The sequence below is a fragment of the Eptatretus burgeri genome, chromosome 15 (assembly GCF_056783735.1).
Source record: "Eptatretus burgeri isolate ZD-2024b chromosome 15, Ebu_testis_v1, whole genome shotgun sequence".
NCBI classification, from domain to species: Eukaryota; Metazoa; Chordata; class Myxini; order Myxiniformes; family Myxinidae; genus Eptatretus; species Eptatretus burgeri.
In genome coordinates this window covers 52,246,702-52,265,111 of record NC_140975.1, presented here as the reverse complement: position 1 = coordinate 52,265,111, position 18,410 = coordinate 52,246,702, and the positions used below count along the sequence as shown (strand labels likewise).

At 41.3% G+C, this 18,410-nt stretch overlaps 1 protein-coding gene across 12 annotated transcripts in view; it reads right to left on the bottom strand.

The window, feature by feature from the left end:
• The window catches only part of RPS6KC1 (ribosomal protein S6 kinase C1), a 98,804-nt gene that overhangs the window by 42,945 nt on the left and 37,449 nt on the right, over window positions 1-18,410 (bottom strand). For 7 of the 12 annotated variants that reach the window (XR_015051483.1, XR_015051484.1, XM_085855909.1 and 4 more), the window contains exons 7-14: window positions 14,116-14,232; window positions 12,956-13,201; window positions 12,524-12,636; window positions 9,101-9,184; window positions 8,942-8,989; window positions 6,692-6,834; window positions 6,439-6,481; window positions 5,431-5,557 (exon numbers count right to left, since the gene is read on the bottom strand). Coding sequence is in view for 10 of the 12 variants with exons in the window: in XM_085855909.1 (XP_085712035.1) it covers window positions 5,431-5,557; window positions 6,439-6,481; window positions 6,692-6,834; window positions 8,942-8,989; window positions 9,101-9,184; window positions 12,524-12,636; window positions 12,956-13,201; window positions 14,116-14,232 (921 nt within the window). In the remaining 2 variants the exon portion in view is untranslated. The remainder of the gene's footprint in view (window positions 1-5,430; window positions 5,558-6,438; window positions 6,482-6,691; window positions 6,835-8,941; window positions 8,990-9,100; window positions 9,185-12,523; window positions 12,637-12,955; window positions 13,202-14,115; window positions 14,233-18,410) is intronic. The other 5 variants (XM_085855906.1, XM_085855907.1, XM_085855900.1 and 2 more) reach the window with 4 other exon arrangements.

The window sequence follows — 18,410 nt, the reverse complement described above, 5'->3', positions numbered from 1 at the left end:
CACGCTTATTCACTCTGTTAATGTCACGCTTATTCACTCTGTGAACATCATGCTTATCTGTTCTGTGAACACCACACTCATCAACTCTGTGAACACCACACTCATCAACACTGTTACCATCACACTCATCTGCTCTGTTTACATTACGCTTATCTGTTCTGTTAACATCACACTCATCTGCTCTGTTAACATCACGTTTATCTGTTCTATTAACATCACACTTATCCACTCTGTTAACATCACGCTTATTCACTCTGTTAATATCACGCTTATTCATTCTGTTAATATCACTCTTATTCACTCTGTGAACATCATGCTTATTCACTCTGTTAATATCACGCTTATTCACTCTGGAACATCACGCTTATTCACTCTGTTAACATCACGCTTATTCACTCTGTTAACATCACGCTTATTCACTCTGTGAACATCACGCTTATTCACTCTGTGAACATCACGCTTATTCACTCTGTGAACATCACGCTTATTCACTCTGTGAACATCACGCTTATTCACTCTGTGAACATCACGCTTATTCACTCTGTGAACATCACGCTTATTCACTCTGTAAACATCACGCTTATTCACTCTGTTAACATCACGCTTATTCACTCTGTTAATGTCACGCTTATTCACTCTGTGAACATCATGCTTATCTGTTCTGTTAACATCACACTCATCTGCTCTGTTAACATCACGTTTATCTGTTCTATTAACATCACACTTATCCACTCTGTTAACATCACGCTTATTCACTCTGTTAATATCACGCTTATTCATTCTGTTAATATCACTCTTATTCACTCTGGAACATCACGCTTATTCACTCTGTTAACATCACGCTTATTCACTCTGTGAACATCACGCTTATTCACTCTGTGAACATCACGCTTATTCACTCTGTGAACATCACGCTTATTCACTCTGTGAACATCACGCTTATTCACTCTGTTAACATCACGCTTATTCACTCTGTGAACATCACGCTTATTCACTCTGTGAACATCACGCTTATTCACTCTGTGAACATCACGCTTATTCACTCTGTAAACATCACGCTTATTCACTCTGTGAACATCACGCTTATTCACTCTGTTAATATCACGCTTATTCACTCTGTTAACATCACGTTTATCTGTTCTATTAACATCACACTTATCCACTCTGTTAACATCACGCTTATTCACTCTGTTAATATCACGCTTATTCATTCTGTTAATATCACTCTTATTCACTCTGTGAACATCATGCTTATTCACTCTGTGAACATCACGCTTATTCACTCTGTGAACATCACGCTTATTCACTCTGTGAACATCACGCTTATTCACTCTGTGAACATCACGCTTATTCACTCTGTGAACATCACGCTTATTCACTCTGTGAACATCACGCTTATTCACTCTGTGAACATCACGCTTATTCACTCTGTGAACATCACGCTTATTCACTCTGTGAACATCACGCTTATTCACTCTGTGAACATCACGCTTATTCACTCTGTGAACATCACGCTTATTCACTCTGTGAACATCACGCTTATTCACTCTGTGAACATCACGCTTATTCACTCTGTAAACATCACGCTTATTCACTCTGTGAACATCACGCTTATTCACTCTGTGAACATCACGCTTATTCACTCTGTTAATATCACGCTTATCTACTCTGTTAATATCACGCTTATCCACTCTGTGAACATCACGCTTATTCACTCTGTGAACATCACGCTTATTCACTCTGTGAACATCACGCTTATTCACTCTGTTAATATCACGCTTATCTACTCTGTTAATATCACGCTTATTCACTCTGTTAATATCACGCTTATCTACTCTGTTAATATCACGCTTATCCACTCTGTGAACATCACGCTTATTCACTCTGTTAACATCACGCTTATCTGTTCTGTTAACATCACGCTTATTCACTCTGTTAATATCACGCTTATCCACTCTGTTAACATCACGTTTACCCACTCTGTTAACATCACGTTTACCCACTCTGTTAACATCATGCTTATCCACTCTGTGAACATCACGCTTATCCACTTTGTGAACATCACGCTTATCCAGTCCGTTAATATCACACTTATCCGCTCTGTTAACATCACACTTACCCACTCTGTTAACATCATGCTTATCCACTTTGTGAACATCACGCTTATCCACTCTTAATATCACGCTTATCCGCTCTGTTAACATCACACTTACCCGCTCTGTGAACATCACGCTTATCCACTCTGTTAATATCACGCTTATCCACTCTGTTAATATCACGCTTATCCACTCTGTTAATATCACGCTTATCCACTCTGTTAATATCACGCTTATCCACTCTGTTAATATCACGCTTATCCACTCTGTGAACATCACGCTTATCCACTCTGTTAATATCACGCTTATCCACTCTGTGAACATCACGCTTCTCCGCTCTGTTAATATCACGCTTATCTGCTCTGTTAATATCATGCTTATCCGCTCTGCTAACATCACACTTATCCTCTCTGTTAACATCACACTTATCCTCTCTGTGAACATCACACTTATCTGCTCTGTTAACATCACGCTTATCCACTTTGTTAACATCACGCTTATCTGCTCTGTTAACATCACACTTATCCACTTTGTGAACATCACGCTTATCCACTTTGTGAACATCACACTTACCCACTCTGTTAACATCATGCTTATCCGCTCTGTTAACATCACACTTATCCGGTCTGTTAACGTCACACTGATCTTCTCTGCAACCTCCCTCAATCAATACTCTTGGATCCATATTAGCTGCCCCCTGAGTTTTGTCTTCTCTTTACTTCCCAAAGTGATTGTGAACTTCCCCTACTCTCCCTGGAACTCCTCTAAAAGCCATTCCTCACCTCCTGGATAGATTCTCTCAGCTATTCACAATTTCCCTGACCGTTTTCTGATGTAAATGTTGAAGCAAAAATCGATTTAATAAGCCTGCCATCTCACTTTCATTACAAACAAACAAATCTCCCTGTGCTATCATTACTGAGCCTACGGTTGTCTTGACCTGTGCTTTCCCCCTTAAGTACTTCAACAATGCCGTGTTATTGTGTTTAAAACCCTTGGCCGTCCTTCTCAAATTCTCTTACGGCATGTCAGGTTATTTTCTTTACTAACCTCTACTGATCCCAGTCTGACTCCAGTCCTGTTATTTTAAAAGCTAATAGAAATCTTTTGCTTATCATTATTAGCAATCCTTACCTCCTTGCCAAACCACCCTAGCAGTGGTATCACTACCTGCTTTTATTGAGGTGGGTGGAAGTTGAAGTCAAATACAACGGTGTCATTTAAAGGAATGCAGTAATGGTGTCCAAGAAGTGGTGTTTTTCAAATGTGGCAAAGACAGCAATCCTACTATATTAGATAAGGCAATTCTATGTACGTATGTATTGTATTGTATGTATGTATATCTGAGAATCATAGTAAAAAAACACGGCTGGCCTGATTTCCACCAAATTTTGCACATATGTCAGTCGTACCCAGGTTCAGGTCGTAGGCATAAGGAGCCCCCTCACCGCCCAACCCACCCCCTTCACATGAGGAATTACACCTCCCTTACCTTCCCACTCCAAAACTAATCCTGCATGATTGAATTCTGACTGAGAAGTCTTAAAAAAACATCTTTGGGGTGGGGGGAAGGGGAGGGGAAGGGAGACCATAATTGGAATGGGTTACCAAAATTACCAGAAAAAGGCAACCATGCAGCTCATATCGCACTCGCCTAAATAAAGGTAAATTAACACGTGCACGCACACACACACACACACACACACACACACACACACACACACACACACACACACACACACACACACACACACACACACACACACACACACACACACACACACACACACACCATATACATGCACGCACACACACACACCATACACATGCACACGCACACACCTCCTATAGTATAGATGTGTGTAAACAATGTGCTGAGACGACTGCTCAACAGTGGACTGCACTCGAGTCAAGCAAGTGCACCATGTGATTACACCTTTGAGGTATTTTGAAGGATTATATGCTTTGAGTTCGAAAAGTGTTGTTTAAAAAAAGAAAAAGGCATCATGCCAAAAAAAAAAAAACAGCAAAATTATAGCATATTGAATTTTGCAAAACACAAAATTTAATATTTCTTATGTTAGGTTTCAACATAAGTAAAATCAGAAGTTTAGAATCTCAAGATAGTGGGGATAAAACCAGAATGTGGGTCATTCTGTGACACATTGGGGGAAACCCCAGATGGCATTCTGGTAATATGTTCAACAGCAGACATAGAAAACAAAATTCAATAAAACTGCTAACTTATTTATGGCTACAAGACAGGGTTAAGCTCATGTACGATGCATCAAATATAGTGCAAAATAAACCAAACCAACACCAATTGAATCAGGCCTATTGCATGTCTGGTCAATACGTCGTCTTGTGCAAAATTCAGGTTTCATTTGGCATGATTTGTAAATGATGAGGGTAGTAATGGACTGGTGTTAAAAAGTTAATTATCTGCCAATTTCTTGTCACTATTGATTGTTGAATGAAATAACTGATGGCAGTGCTTCAAAATGGCCAGACACAGAGGCTATACATACATTTGTTCAAAATAATATAATAACTGGTGTGTGAATATTAAGTCTCCAACTATGGCCGACAGTATAGGGGGAGGTTTACACCTGTTGTTGGGTTTGTTTCTTCAATTAGTGCCCCCAATTTTTAATGGTACCACAGAGTTTCTTAGACCTCCAAGAGTACGAAGCCACCATTTAGGGGTTTTTTTCTGCCAAAAAATTGGCCTCTCCATATAGCTGAGAGTCAGCCGCATTTACGTTTCATTTACATCATACACATCTGAGTTAAAAGTCAAGGTCAAATGGCAGTCTGAAAAAAATGATGCTTTTCTTTTTGTCATCACTTAATTTTGCCAATGCATAATCTCAAAGATGGCCTGGCCTTCCAAGATGTTGTCGCATCTAATGGCGTACCTGCACTGAAGTTGTGCACCTGATATTTGTTTTGCGTCCTTGACCTACTTTTTTCGGATTGTGACCTCATTAACGAAAAACACCTTTTTGGTCATAACTTGAATAATTTTCCTCCCATTTGCATGCTGTTGAGTGTTACGGATAGATTGTAGATGGGGACACAGCTTCTTAATTTACACTCTATCTCTAAATGTTGAAGGTCAATGTAATATGGTGGTCCGAAAAAAAGGCCATCATTGGATTGTGGGCGTTGGGGGAGGCTTACCCTTGGCGATTGCTTTGTGATCGCAGATTTCTAGTTGTTTTACTTTTTGAAAAACTCGTGCAGAAAACAAACAATTCATTTAAACTATTCCCTGTGTGTAAAGAAAGCCACAGTGGCCCCATAGCATGAGCACAAACATAAATTAACAAACCTGGGGCATATTCAAGGAGAAGGAAGATAGAGTCCTCAGTTGAGTAATACTTGACTAATCTCACCATAAATGGCACCCTGCTCAACATCAGTGTCCGCCCATTCACCTGGCTGCACTTCTTGAGACCCTGCACAACATTAGCAAAGAGTCACTTATCAATAACACAACATCAAAGGTAATGTTAACGTTAATACGCAAGCAGTTTACAAAACTACAACAGGTTGTCAAACATGCTTGATTCCACTGTGTATCAATAAACCGAGGCCAAATGATAACACTGAAAGTCAATAGCGGCCTGCCGTTACGAAATGAGTCTGAAACCAACGCAGATAATTTTTTCCAGTACAGACAATGCAGCATCACATTTATCAGTTGAATATGGTCATGAATTCATGAACTTGGTGGGTGGTCATGAATGGTCATTTTCAGGTGGTTGCAGTTTTAGATTGCAAAACTTCTCCACTCCCTGTACGTGCATGTTTCATGTAGGCCGGACTTGTAATCAGTAGCTTATTTCAATACAGGTGTTCTACTCAGTACTGCAGTACTCCCTGCACGAAAGTTCATTACAATTTAATATTGTGCTGTGACATTCGATTGTGTCTGAACAATTTGGACAATCAAGATAGAACTGTACAACATGAAAAATATCCAGTTGGTCTCCTTTGTTTTAAGTGACTTTCATGATCTTCATGTTTGCACTCACATTTTGTGAAATCAAAGTTGTGATTTGCTTAACTTTTTACAGCTTGTTTTGTGAATTTAAAGATAATGAAAATAAATGTAATATTGCAGTTGTTATGGAAACCATTAAGAGCAAATTGAATGTGCTAATTATTATGGGAGCAATAAGATAAGTGCATGATTACAGGAGACACAAGCTTGAGTCAACACTTTCATCTGAAGCAATTCAAAAAGCAATATTCATTAAAAAAACGAAAGGGGGTACCCAGCGAAAAATTCACTTTCACCCTTTAAAAACCGTGCTTTTTCGTATCCTTTTCTCACCTGTGTTGCAAGTAGAGCAAAAGGTGGTGTATAATCAGAAATACTGTTGGACAGGGTGAGAAATTACTGTTATGTAAATAAAATGGAAATGTTGAAGAAAAAAAAAAGGATTGAAAATAGCAAGCGTTTTCTGAATCTAATCGATATGAGAACAGGATTGAATGAGACTCACCCTTATTATAAGTGAAGAGGAAGATGAAGGATGAAAAGTTTTTGTTTTAATGTAAATTGAAACCAGCCAATCTATCCTCACCTTAGGAGGCAGAGGAGATTGGGACCACACTCTGTGCAGAGCGTTGGTGCTGCCTCAGCAGTCTCCTTAGCTATTGAGCACAATTCTGGATGGGTCACCACTCCGACACAGTATACCAGCATGCTGGCACTCATTTTGCCGACCTCGGAAAGATGACAAGGCCAAGTTAACCCCACCTGGTGTTAATTCAACAGCTGAGTGGGATTTGAACTCAGGATCCGAGGATCCAAAGCCTGCCACCCTAACCATTAAGCCAACACCAGGCATATCTTCACATTACTCAACTATATATCATACTGTTTGTAGATTGGGCTTGATTAGTGGTATCCCCTGTCGGATAATTGTGGACCTACACAGGTAGGGACGGACGCAGGTAGGGATGGATGCAGGGATTGACGGACGCAGGGATGGACGGACGCAGGCTCGCCAAGACCAAGCTCCTTTTATATTATAGATGGTGGCAAGGTGTGTGGGTGTTCAAAAAGTTATGGGACTCACAATAGTCCAAAATCCAGCACAATCTTTTTATTTTTCAATATATAGACTGTATACGAGTGTATAATTGCTAAGAAATAATTTTTCCTCAATCATCATCATCATTTCGTATGCAGCCCGTGGCTGCTGGTTGCATCATTGAACCGAGCGCAGCTGTGTCACTGATGCAGTGTCCCCTGTTTTAAATAAGCTAGTACTCATTTTGCTGACCTCGGAAGGACGACAGGCTGAATTTACCCATCTGGTGTTATTTCAACGACAGGGTCTCAAACTCAAGACCCTAATATCTTTAGTTAGCCATCTTACCCGTTAACCCAACGCCAGGCTTTATTTCCTGAATTATATATATATATAAATATATATATATATATATATATATATATATATATATATACATACTCGTTAAGAACAAAATAAACTAGAACGACACTCACAAGAGCACACACCTACATCAGGCTGAACAGTTAACATTTTGTATCCCAATGGATAGGCCGGATCTGCATCCGGATCTCAACCAAAATCTCTTCGGCTTGTCCTTCTCATCTATCCAACTCATCCACCAAGTTTTCGCATAATCCATCCACAACGTTTTGAGATATCTTGCTCACAGAGAGACAGACAAACAGATAAACAGACAAACAAAGAAACAGATAGACAGGAGTGAAAACATAACCTCTGTCGACCTTTGGCGACAGAGGAAATAAAATGTTGGTGTGTCTTGGGGAATGTTGAAACTCATTCTGAGAACATTTGAACATAATTCCTCATACCATCCACAAGTGTGCCATATTTCAAAGATATCTGCATTATAAATGCATGCTAAGCTTCATATAACGATATGTATATATATATATATATATATATATATATATATATATATATATATATATATATATATATATATATATATATATATATATTAAATGCTCACTGTTAAGGTGAGTGTACGGAATACTTGGCGAAAGGAGTACATTGCTCTTAAAGCATTGATGAAATACTTTGGAGCTTTGGTACAAAGGGATAGGAGTTTACATACTTACAGGTCTATTATATTATGTAATCACAAAAATAAGTTTTCAAAAAAGGTACCCTAGGGATTGGTTAAGAAGACAGCGCACCACCTGGCCGTGACGTGACTGGCGACAAAGCTGCGGCTCCAGCTCAGTACCAGGCTGGCAGTGTCAGTAAATATTGTGGTGAAATTCAAAAATCCAGAGAACTTTGAACTTGAAATATAAACGTTTCAATGAGACACCCAGGAATAATTATTTCCTGAAGAATAACCAACTGACAGTTCTAAAAATTATTCAGCATGAGTTTGGGGTGCTTCAAGGTCTCGGTGGTGTTCGCAATATTAGAGATGCAATCCTCTTGCAAGGATGGCCATGCAGGTTAGACCCTTGCAGTCACGATCGCTAAATTTACACCCCTTTTACGCACAGGTGTGTAGATCAATGAGACTGGAGTCACACTGGCTGATAAGTTGTATATTATATGCTGCAGCATATTTTGGTAGCAAAAGGTACCAATACCTGATCCCTTTTTACTTTAATTGTGGACCACAGCAAGCACAAAAATATATAGATGTGTTCAAATTGTTTGGCTTTAAATAATGTTGATAATTCAATTTTTGTTGGCTCGATTTATTTTTCCTTATGCATATTATAAATGCACTGAAACAAGAGCCATTTTCCCTTTGCAAATATCAACGACCACAACCACCCAATGGGATGGTATGGTGCTATGAAACCTCACCTTCACAACAAATGTTTGGTCCGTTTCAGAATCCAGCACAAGCAGAACCTACAATGAATGCAAGAAGCAGAACCAGGTCAATGCTCAGACAAGGTATACATGAGGCTGATCACTGATAGACCAATAAACCAAAAGCAAGCCCACAACTCAGGTTCCTACCTTCCCGACAATTCCAATAATGCGCAACTTCTTCAGTTCCTCGATAGGTGAGCTCGAGAAAATCTGTGGTCCAGTGCCAGTGTCCTGACAGGAAGGATGACATACAACAATTTGCAAAAATACAACACACCTAAAAAGGATAGGAAACAAGCCTTAAATATAATTGCCAAGTATGACCAGCACATTATTATATTTCAATCATCATAAATGTTCAATACTGATATTTTATGCAAGCTCTGAGCAAGTTAAACATTGGCCAAAGCATTAGGGGCACAATAAATATGGCGGTAAACAAAATCATGCGTGCTGTGGGACAGATGTCTCGGTTCCTAGTGAACAGGAGAACATTAAAGCAGGTGAAATTTACATGAAACTGTCTGCACAATTTGATGGATGACGGATGTCTTAAACGAAGTTGTTTGTTGAAATGGTTCAGTGCATTCAAAAAGGCCTGCGAATTGGTGAGCAATCTTGAGCATTCTCACATGAAACCAACTGCGATCATAAAAGCAAATGGCGAACATATTGAAAAACTGATTTTGCAGGGTTACAAAACAAAACTAGACCGGCACTCGGTAGAGCGCATAGTCTCGCCTTCCACGCTCATTCTGAACAACATCGTTAACTGAACACGCTACTATTATGGCCCATATACCCATATCTTCCTTGCACACAATTGCCACACACATTGCCATTATCTGTAGCTTTATTGATTATCAGGATATGTAGTGACCACTTTTGTGCACATTAAGGCTAAATTGTGTCAATGAAGGTGAATATGAAAAAAAAAAAACTATATTCCAGGTGGCGAGTCGATCATATGTATGAAGTTTCACTTCGATCTGTTGAGCGGTTCAGGAGGAGAAGAAGATTTTTTAACGTTTTTATTTTCAATCCAATTTGGCCATCAGACCACGTGACCGATGACGTCATAAATTTAATAGTTTACTCACATATCACATCAATTAAGTTTCAGGTTCTTCGGATAAGGATTTCGATTCAACCAATTATGGCTACAATATCACTTCACTGATCCCATCATCGTTATCACCTTAAATATCCCATGGGGAGTTGATGACATATGCCAAGTTTCAATTTTTTAAAATTCGTTCAGCGGTTTTGGTGAAGAAACAGATGTCCAATTTTTTTCCTTTAATCAAAGATGGCTGCCATACAATGTGACCTATGACATCAGAGTTATCAATAAAATATTCTCCATAGGCGGTTTTTAAAGTTTTGTATTGATCGAATAAGTCGTTGTAGAGAAAAAAATTTAAGGCGAAAATATATACAGTAGACATGGACACCCACAGACAGATGCGTTACAATAGTCTCACAACCCTTTCAGGACAAGAATAATTATTGTACATCCAACACGAGTGGAGATGTTCATGACTGGAGGTGAAATTCGAGCTTCAGCCATCAGCTGGGAAGCTTTAATGTGGAAAAAGAATTTTATAACCTCAATGGTTATGAACCTCAAAGCCCAATCTACAAACAGTATGATATACAGTTGAGTAATGTGAAGATATGCCTGGTGTTGGCTTAATGGTTAGGGTGGCGGGCTTTGGATCCAAGGATCCTGAGTTAAAATCCCACTCAGCTGTTGAATTAACACCAGGTGGGGTTAACTCGGCCTGTCATCCTTCCGAGGTCAGCAAAATGAGTGCCAGCTTGCTGGTATCCTGTGTCGGAGTGGCGACCCGTCCAGGATTTTATCCAATAGCAAAGGAGACTGCTTAAGCAGCACCAACGTGTGGTGTGCTGCTATGATTTTGGATGGTTCTTTTTCTTCACTAACAGCTGTTAGTGCTTAATGAGTGCTAAATGAGCTTAATGCTCAAATCTAATCAGTTCATCTTCACATCATTAAACATACTTGTATCAAGTTTGGTCAAAATCCAATCACTGGTTCACAAGTTAGCACGGTAGCATAATTTTTACCAAACATGACCTTTGACCTCTTGACCCCAAAATATAATCAGTTCATCTTTAAAATCATTATTCATACTTGTACCAAGTTTGACTTGTATCCTTTCAGCTGTTCTTAAGTTATCGTGGTAACGAAAACCCATCATGGATGCACAGACAGACGGACCGACGCAAGGACGGACAACCCGAAAACACAATGCCTCTGGCGACTTCGGCGACAGAGACATAAAAAACAACCAAAGGAAAAACAATATGCAGTTGAACCCGACCAAAGTCCACAACAGTAAGAAAATAAATTCAGCTCTTGAAGTCCACACACTCACCCTGTCTCTCTGAAAGGACTGTCTGGCAAACCCTCCCATCTACTTCCGAAACAAATCACTTGAAAAGGTTAAGTCACTCAAACCTTTGGTCCTCTCCATCAGCCATGATCTTTCTTGAGCAGACCATATTTCCAAAATGGCTTCCAAAGCCAGCTGCCGACAAGGCATCTTTTGTCATGCAAGGTCTTTCCTTGGCCACTCTGAACATTTGACAACCTACAAGGCCTTCATTCGCTGCTTAATGGAGTACTGCTCTGCCTTTGGGTGGGCATCACTGCCTAACACATTGCCCTTCGTGACGCTGTGAAGAGCAAAGTCCTAAAAATCAATGGGATCTACTGCTACGAAGCTAAGTGTCGAGGCCTGTTACTTTCGCATCACAGCCCAGTTGGTGGTCTCGGTATTCTACCACCTCCTTTTTGATCTTGCACCCTCTGCCCTCTCTGGCTCTGTCCCTCCCAGGCTTCTGCAGGCCACACAGTCTGCCAGTAACCCTCAATTTGTTAAACTGCCAAAATCCAGGCTCAATGCTCACATCCACTCATTTGTTCATCTTTCATTTCGCCTGTGGAATCAACTTCCCCAGTCTGCTCAGTCCGATTCTTCCCTCCAGGGCTTCAAGACAGCTGTTCACCACTACCTCAGGTCATTCCCCATCCATATTCATGATCTTTTCTTCCCAAATTATCCCATTCCCAAGCGCTCCCTTCTTCCAGGTCATTGTGATCCCCCCCTCTCCCTCACCTCTTTTGTTTGTTAGTTGTCAGTTGGTTTGTTCCATTTCTGTTTCAGCTCCGCTTTCCCCTCCCTCTTCTTGCTGTGTTGCAGCTTGTTCACCACATGGTTCCTTCTCCCCCTCCCTTGATCTCACTCTCACTTCCACTCTGCTGTTGGTGTTTCCCCTTTTCCATTTTGTTTCCTTGCATTCTGCACTAGCAAGTTTCAATCATATAGACAAAAAAACAAAGTAAACTTAAAAAAAAAAAACTTTAAAAAACGCCCAAAACAGAATTAACAAGAAAGCCTCTGATAGGAAGATAAATGGTCATAAATGTGGAGGAAGGACGAAAATCAAACACAAAAAGGCTGATTGTTATGACAACCAAATTAAGCCAACTGTTGCAATCGCGCCCTTAGACACCATGCAGAAAGCTGCCAAGTTACATGCCTGATTGGCATGGCCTGGTGAGGCCTGGAGCAGACGAGAGAGTTCTTCCAAGTGCAGAAGATACTGGGATGTCTTCTTCTTCACCATGTCCCGTCGTGCAGTGTCGAGATCTCCTGTGGAACATCAGGACAGCTTCAACTGCTGCTGTTAATCTTTCAGCAACACTCATCGAAGTTGTTTTGGGCAATTGTTATAATATCGATTTTCAGCCTGTCTTGCAATGGTAGTGCAAGTCCAAATATGTAAGTTTTCAGGGATTAGGTAACAAATCCCATAACCACCTTGTAACACACTATCATAAAATTATTAAAAACACTTTGTTGAGCTCCACAGACCGAACGTCAAATTGGTCACGTATAAGGATTAACCAACACCCCCCCCCCCAAAAAAAACTTCAGGATTCAACAGATTTTGGGGAAAAGAAGCTCACACCTTGGACACCCCGGATAAGGAGATCCACAGCTTCCTTGTAAGAAGCAAAGGCACCGTGAAGGTTGCCCAAAGCCTCCTTCGCCAGAGCCTCATAGATCTGCTGGCTGGCCATCATGAGATAGTCATCCTTACTATGCCCCAGTGTGGACATGCTAAACAAGCTGTCCTGCCGAGACACTGTAATACGCGAAACTCCCACTTCACCAACTTCTGAGAGGGCAGTGCCCTCTTCTGGTGAGATTCCTTCTGAAACAGAAAAAAAGCAACTTTATTACAAGAAGCACATCTCTTTCCTCAATATCATCTTTCATTTCTCCTATCACTACCTCCACCACCGAAGGTGAGCAAAAGTTATGTTTTCACCACTGTCTGTTTGTATGTCTGTCTGTCTGTCTGTCTGTCTGTCTGTCTGTTTGTTAGTCCTGTGAACAGGATATCTCAAAAGGTTGTGTACAAATTCAGACAAAATTTGGTGGACAGGTTGGGTGTGTGACAAGAACGAAATCATTGTATTTTGGTGAAGATCTGGATACAGATACAGACACTAGAATTTTTAAGCGATTCTTACCTATTGAGAGATAGGGCCAAAAACGATATCTAGCACGATATCTCAAAAATATATTAATGGATTTGGACGAAACTTGGTGGACAGGTTGGATGTATGACAAGGACAAATTAATTAGATTTTGGTGAAGATCTGAATCTGGATACGAGAATTAAAACATTTTTTTAAAAAGTGATTCTTCACCAGTAAGAGACAGGGCCAAAAACGATAAATAGCATGATATGTCGAAAAGTTGAGGACGGATTCAGACGAAACTTGGTGGTGAGTTGGTTACGTGACAAGAACAAGCCAATTAGATCTTGGAGGTCCAGATCCAGATCCAGCCTATCAGGGATCCGGATACAAAATGGAAACTGCTCAACCTGGCAGAGGTATGAACTCTACCGAGTGTGCATTTTATACCTGTATTTATCACTTTAAATTTCAGTTCTCCATTGAGATGATGATGATATGGCAATTGACTTTTCTAACGACTGTCAAGACAGTGGTTTTTAGCAAGATTTGGAATATGCTGCAACATGCAAGTTCTGCCATTTGTCTACAATTACTGCAAGCTGTCATCACTGTTACCAGGGAATTTAAGCGAATATCTTACCGTAGACATCTGGCTCAGAAATATTTTGCTGTGCTCCATTTCCTTGTGCTTCATCCCCTTGAGCTTCTGCCGCATCACAATTACCTAATGCACATGCACAGCGCATCAAACCATATTCTGAAAAACAAAAGGTTGTAGTTTATAAATGGCTCAAATTAAAAAAACACTATTACAATAAACTAACAGAACAGAATGTAAGGCTCGGAGTGGAGTGAGACACACGTCTCACACACATGGACATACAGACAAATACACGAGACACAACACAGGACTGTTAGACAAGAAAAACACAGCCACTCAGCTTGGGGGAAGTGTCGTCACTTCCCAGGGCACCCTGGGTACCAGCGATGTCACATCACAACACTGGCACCGCCTTTCTCAACGCACTCGGCAGGGCATTTTATGAAGGAGGAATTCCCACATTCCCATTGATCCCTATTGGGATTGGGTGTTCACCTATCCCTTTAAATGCTGAACGTCAAGCAAGGAAGCAGCAAGTGTCATTTTTAAAGTCTTTGGTATGACTCAGCTGGGGTTTGACCACCAACCTCACAGACCCAGAAGGGCCACTCTAACCATTACACGACCGAGTCAGGTTTGCTTAATAATACACCGCCGAGTATCATGACACCACCGAGTCTGGTTTGCAAAGTATGATACCACCGAGTCTGATTTGAAGCCTGGTGTTGGCTTAGCAGCGAGGGTGGCTGGTTTGAGGTTTTAGGGTCCTGAGCTTGAGCCCTGTCTGCTGTTGAATTAACACCAGGTGGGGTTGACTCAGCCTGCCATCCTTCCGAGGTCGGTGAAATGAGTACCAGCTTACTGGAAACAAGGGCACCTCATCAGTGGCACAGCCGCGCCCTCAGCCAATGATGCGACCCACAGCCTTGTGCTGCACACAAAGGAGGAGGAGGAGTCTGGTTTGCTCAATAATATAAAGTTATCGATTATGTTGTTCCGTACTGTTTATCACCACCCAAATGCTAAATAAACAGCAAAGCACAGTCTGTGAAAAAGACTTACACAGTGAGAATGCAAACCAATGCAAGATTCCAAAAAAAGTCACAACAAGAACCAATGGGACACTAAAGGTGATGATGCCACACCCAAGGGATATCTGAAGATGTTGCAAGACTTGTGCACAGCCTACGAGGTCATCTTTGCACCTGTGCACATCCACTTTGATATGAGTCACTTGGAACAAGTGATGGAAGTACAAACTCCAAAAACAATTATCCTGCAGTTGGCACCTTCTTGATAACCATGGCGAAACCTCACCCTTCCTTGTTCCTCCTCCCCCAACCCCCCCCTCTACCCCCACTCACCTGGCCCCACCCATTTAATTGGTTGTGGATATGGATAAAAAGGCAAAGTAGAGGACTGATATATGCCATAAGGATGAAGGACGGCGTGGCTTCATCACTCAGTGACAGTCAAAACATTTTGTCATTTTAAAAACAGGTCAGATTGCTAATGCATGACAAAAAGGTACGCAAGAAGTAACCAAGGTAAGTGTTACTTTGCAATATCCAAAAATCACAAAAACTTTCCATGTTGACATTTTCTGGGCAACAATCTAATTATTACATCATAAAGATTGCAACTGCAAAGGAACGTCCAACAGCTTCCTCTTAAATTAACCTCCAGTCTTTTGATGTAACACAAATCCATGGCTCCACCTCTCTTCGAGAGATATATATATATATATATATATATATATATATATATATATATATATATATGTATATATGTGTGTGTAAATATATATATATATATATATATATATATATATATATGTATATATATATATATATATATATATAGTTGCGAATTCGCACCCGCCGGCGTGCGATCAGCCGCTCGACTCGAATGGCGACCGCGTCGCCCACTGGACGGACAATTCAGTCATGACCCTCTCGGAACAACGCTGGGAGCTAGTCACGGGTGGGGGTTTAACCCCACCACGACCGTGCCAATTGCCCACCCACGCAGGATAAGCTTGCTCGCCAAATTCGATCTACCGAAGTACCTGCGCGGATGGTCGACCGGGCGATCGTGCCACGCCACAGGCCGACTCCGGACACGAACCGCTTAAGCGGTCCGTTCCGTGCTACAGTGATAACCGAGCGGTGTTATCGTCGGCCTCGATGGTTCCGATTAATTTTCGGGCGTATTAAGCCCACTACGAACCCTTTACGTGAAGCAGGATGGAGAGTCAATTAAGAAAAGACGAAGCGAAACGGGAAAACACTTCACATGCAAGCACTTTATTTACACGACACACGGAGAGCACACACATACAGCCAAACAGTCAGAATGCACATATATCAACTTAAAACAAAAACAACAATGCAGAGCTACGACCGAATACGCGAACACACGGCAAAACTTATATAGTTTTACTTTACAAGACATGGCGCCACAAGATCCATACAAAAACCCCGAAAATAAAAAGGTGACTTCCCTTTTGGGCCGTCGAGTCCCTCTCCGATGTTCGTCGACGTGGTCCCGCCTGGCCGCGACTCCGTGCTCTAGCGTGGTAGGCGAAGACTCTCCGGCATGCCTCGCGCCGGCACGTGTTGGCCGCTCGACGCCACGGACGGAGTTTTCGGCGCTATCCCAGCGCGGATAGAAGGGGGGGGGGGGGAAACGTGGATGCCCGAGGTCGGGAGGGGGGAATGGCGGACGCTCCTTCCTGCCAGCGGGGTCTTGGAACCGCACCACAGCAGACCAGGCCAGCGGCCACCAGGAAGAGAAGAGGACGAGCGAGCCGGAAGACAGGAAGAGAGCAAGAGCAACCACAAAACCGCTCCGCCCGTGTCCGACTTTTATATTCCGGAGCTCCGCCCTGTTGCTCCGCCCCGTTCTTTGCTCCACCCCCCTTCGAGGCGCTTCGAGAAAGGTCTCGAAGAGGGGCGTTCCTCCTCCATGGCCGCGTCACACCACGCATCCACCAATCGGGCGCCAGCTGCCCCACCCCGCTTCTCCTCCCTCACACCAAGCGCTGAGAAGAATGGCACGAAAAACAGGCGGGAAAAGCCCACCAAGCGTCCTTGTTGGTTTTTGTTTGAAATAAAAGATAGAAAAAGAAAAACGACTGACTCAAAGCGTCGCAGCCCGAATGAATCACAATAATTCCCTCTAAACAACGGGTTTGGGGATAACTACACATGTACTTAAGAGATATCTCACCTACGGGACCTGAATGGTGGTTTGCGGATTTAGACAGCCGTAACAATATATATATATATATATATATATATATATATATATATATATATATATATATATATATATATATATATATATATATATATATATATATATATATATACACATATACATTTAAAAAAAAATTTGTAGTGATTTTTCCATGATCTACTCTCATCGACTAATTAAAGTATAAAATTGAAATATAATTTGAGTTTGGAATATTGAATCATGTGGACTAAATAACTCGAAATCTGGAGTGAAATCTGAAAATGTGAAGAAATCGGCAATGTTTAGTTTTTTGTGACGATGTGCCATTACCAATCAGCTTGCTGTCTATCGCTTGCCAAGCCAGCCGTTCCTTATCAACCACATCATTGGACTGCTTGCTTGAGTACTTAAAACACTTGCCGAGCACCCTACAGTCGATAGCAGTACAGTTTGTGACCCGATCGGGATGTACATTCGGCAGTTGCTCTAAGGTAGAGCTACATTTTCAGCACACATGAACGTGGTACATATGGGTAGATTTGGATATGTAAAGGGCCTCTCCACGGATGTATGTGCATGCCTGCATGCTTGGTTACGGGCGCCGTGGTGGCAAAGTTTCATCCCGCATCTTATGATGATGATGATGGGTGGTGGAGGTTTTAACTTTTAACCTCAGCAGCATACGAGACAATCACATTTTCCTTTGTCTATGGTTATTTTGTCCATGAAGCAAATGCTTATTTTATATGAAGTGGGCGTGCTTTAGAAAGGTTATATGATTTCTCTTTGTGAGTTTCAAAGCAAAATACATTTGATAACACCCAATTTCTGAGCCGTTTTCTGTATCAACATGTTTTTAAAATGACCGAGCCAAATTTTTTTTCCACCCGCTACATGACAATTGGCAGCTTTGCTTTTTTTAAAGATTAATGTTTATGCACTTCTCCTTGAAACATCTATAATGCAACATTGTTTTTTAAATTTGTTCATTGAAATTCCCCCAAAACAAGGGAGAAAGCTACTCAAGGTGTTTGGCTTGTATACAGTACGTACTGCAGTCGGTAATCACAATGACTCGAATCTGCCGATTCCCG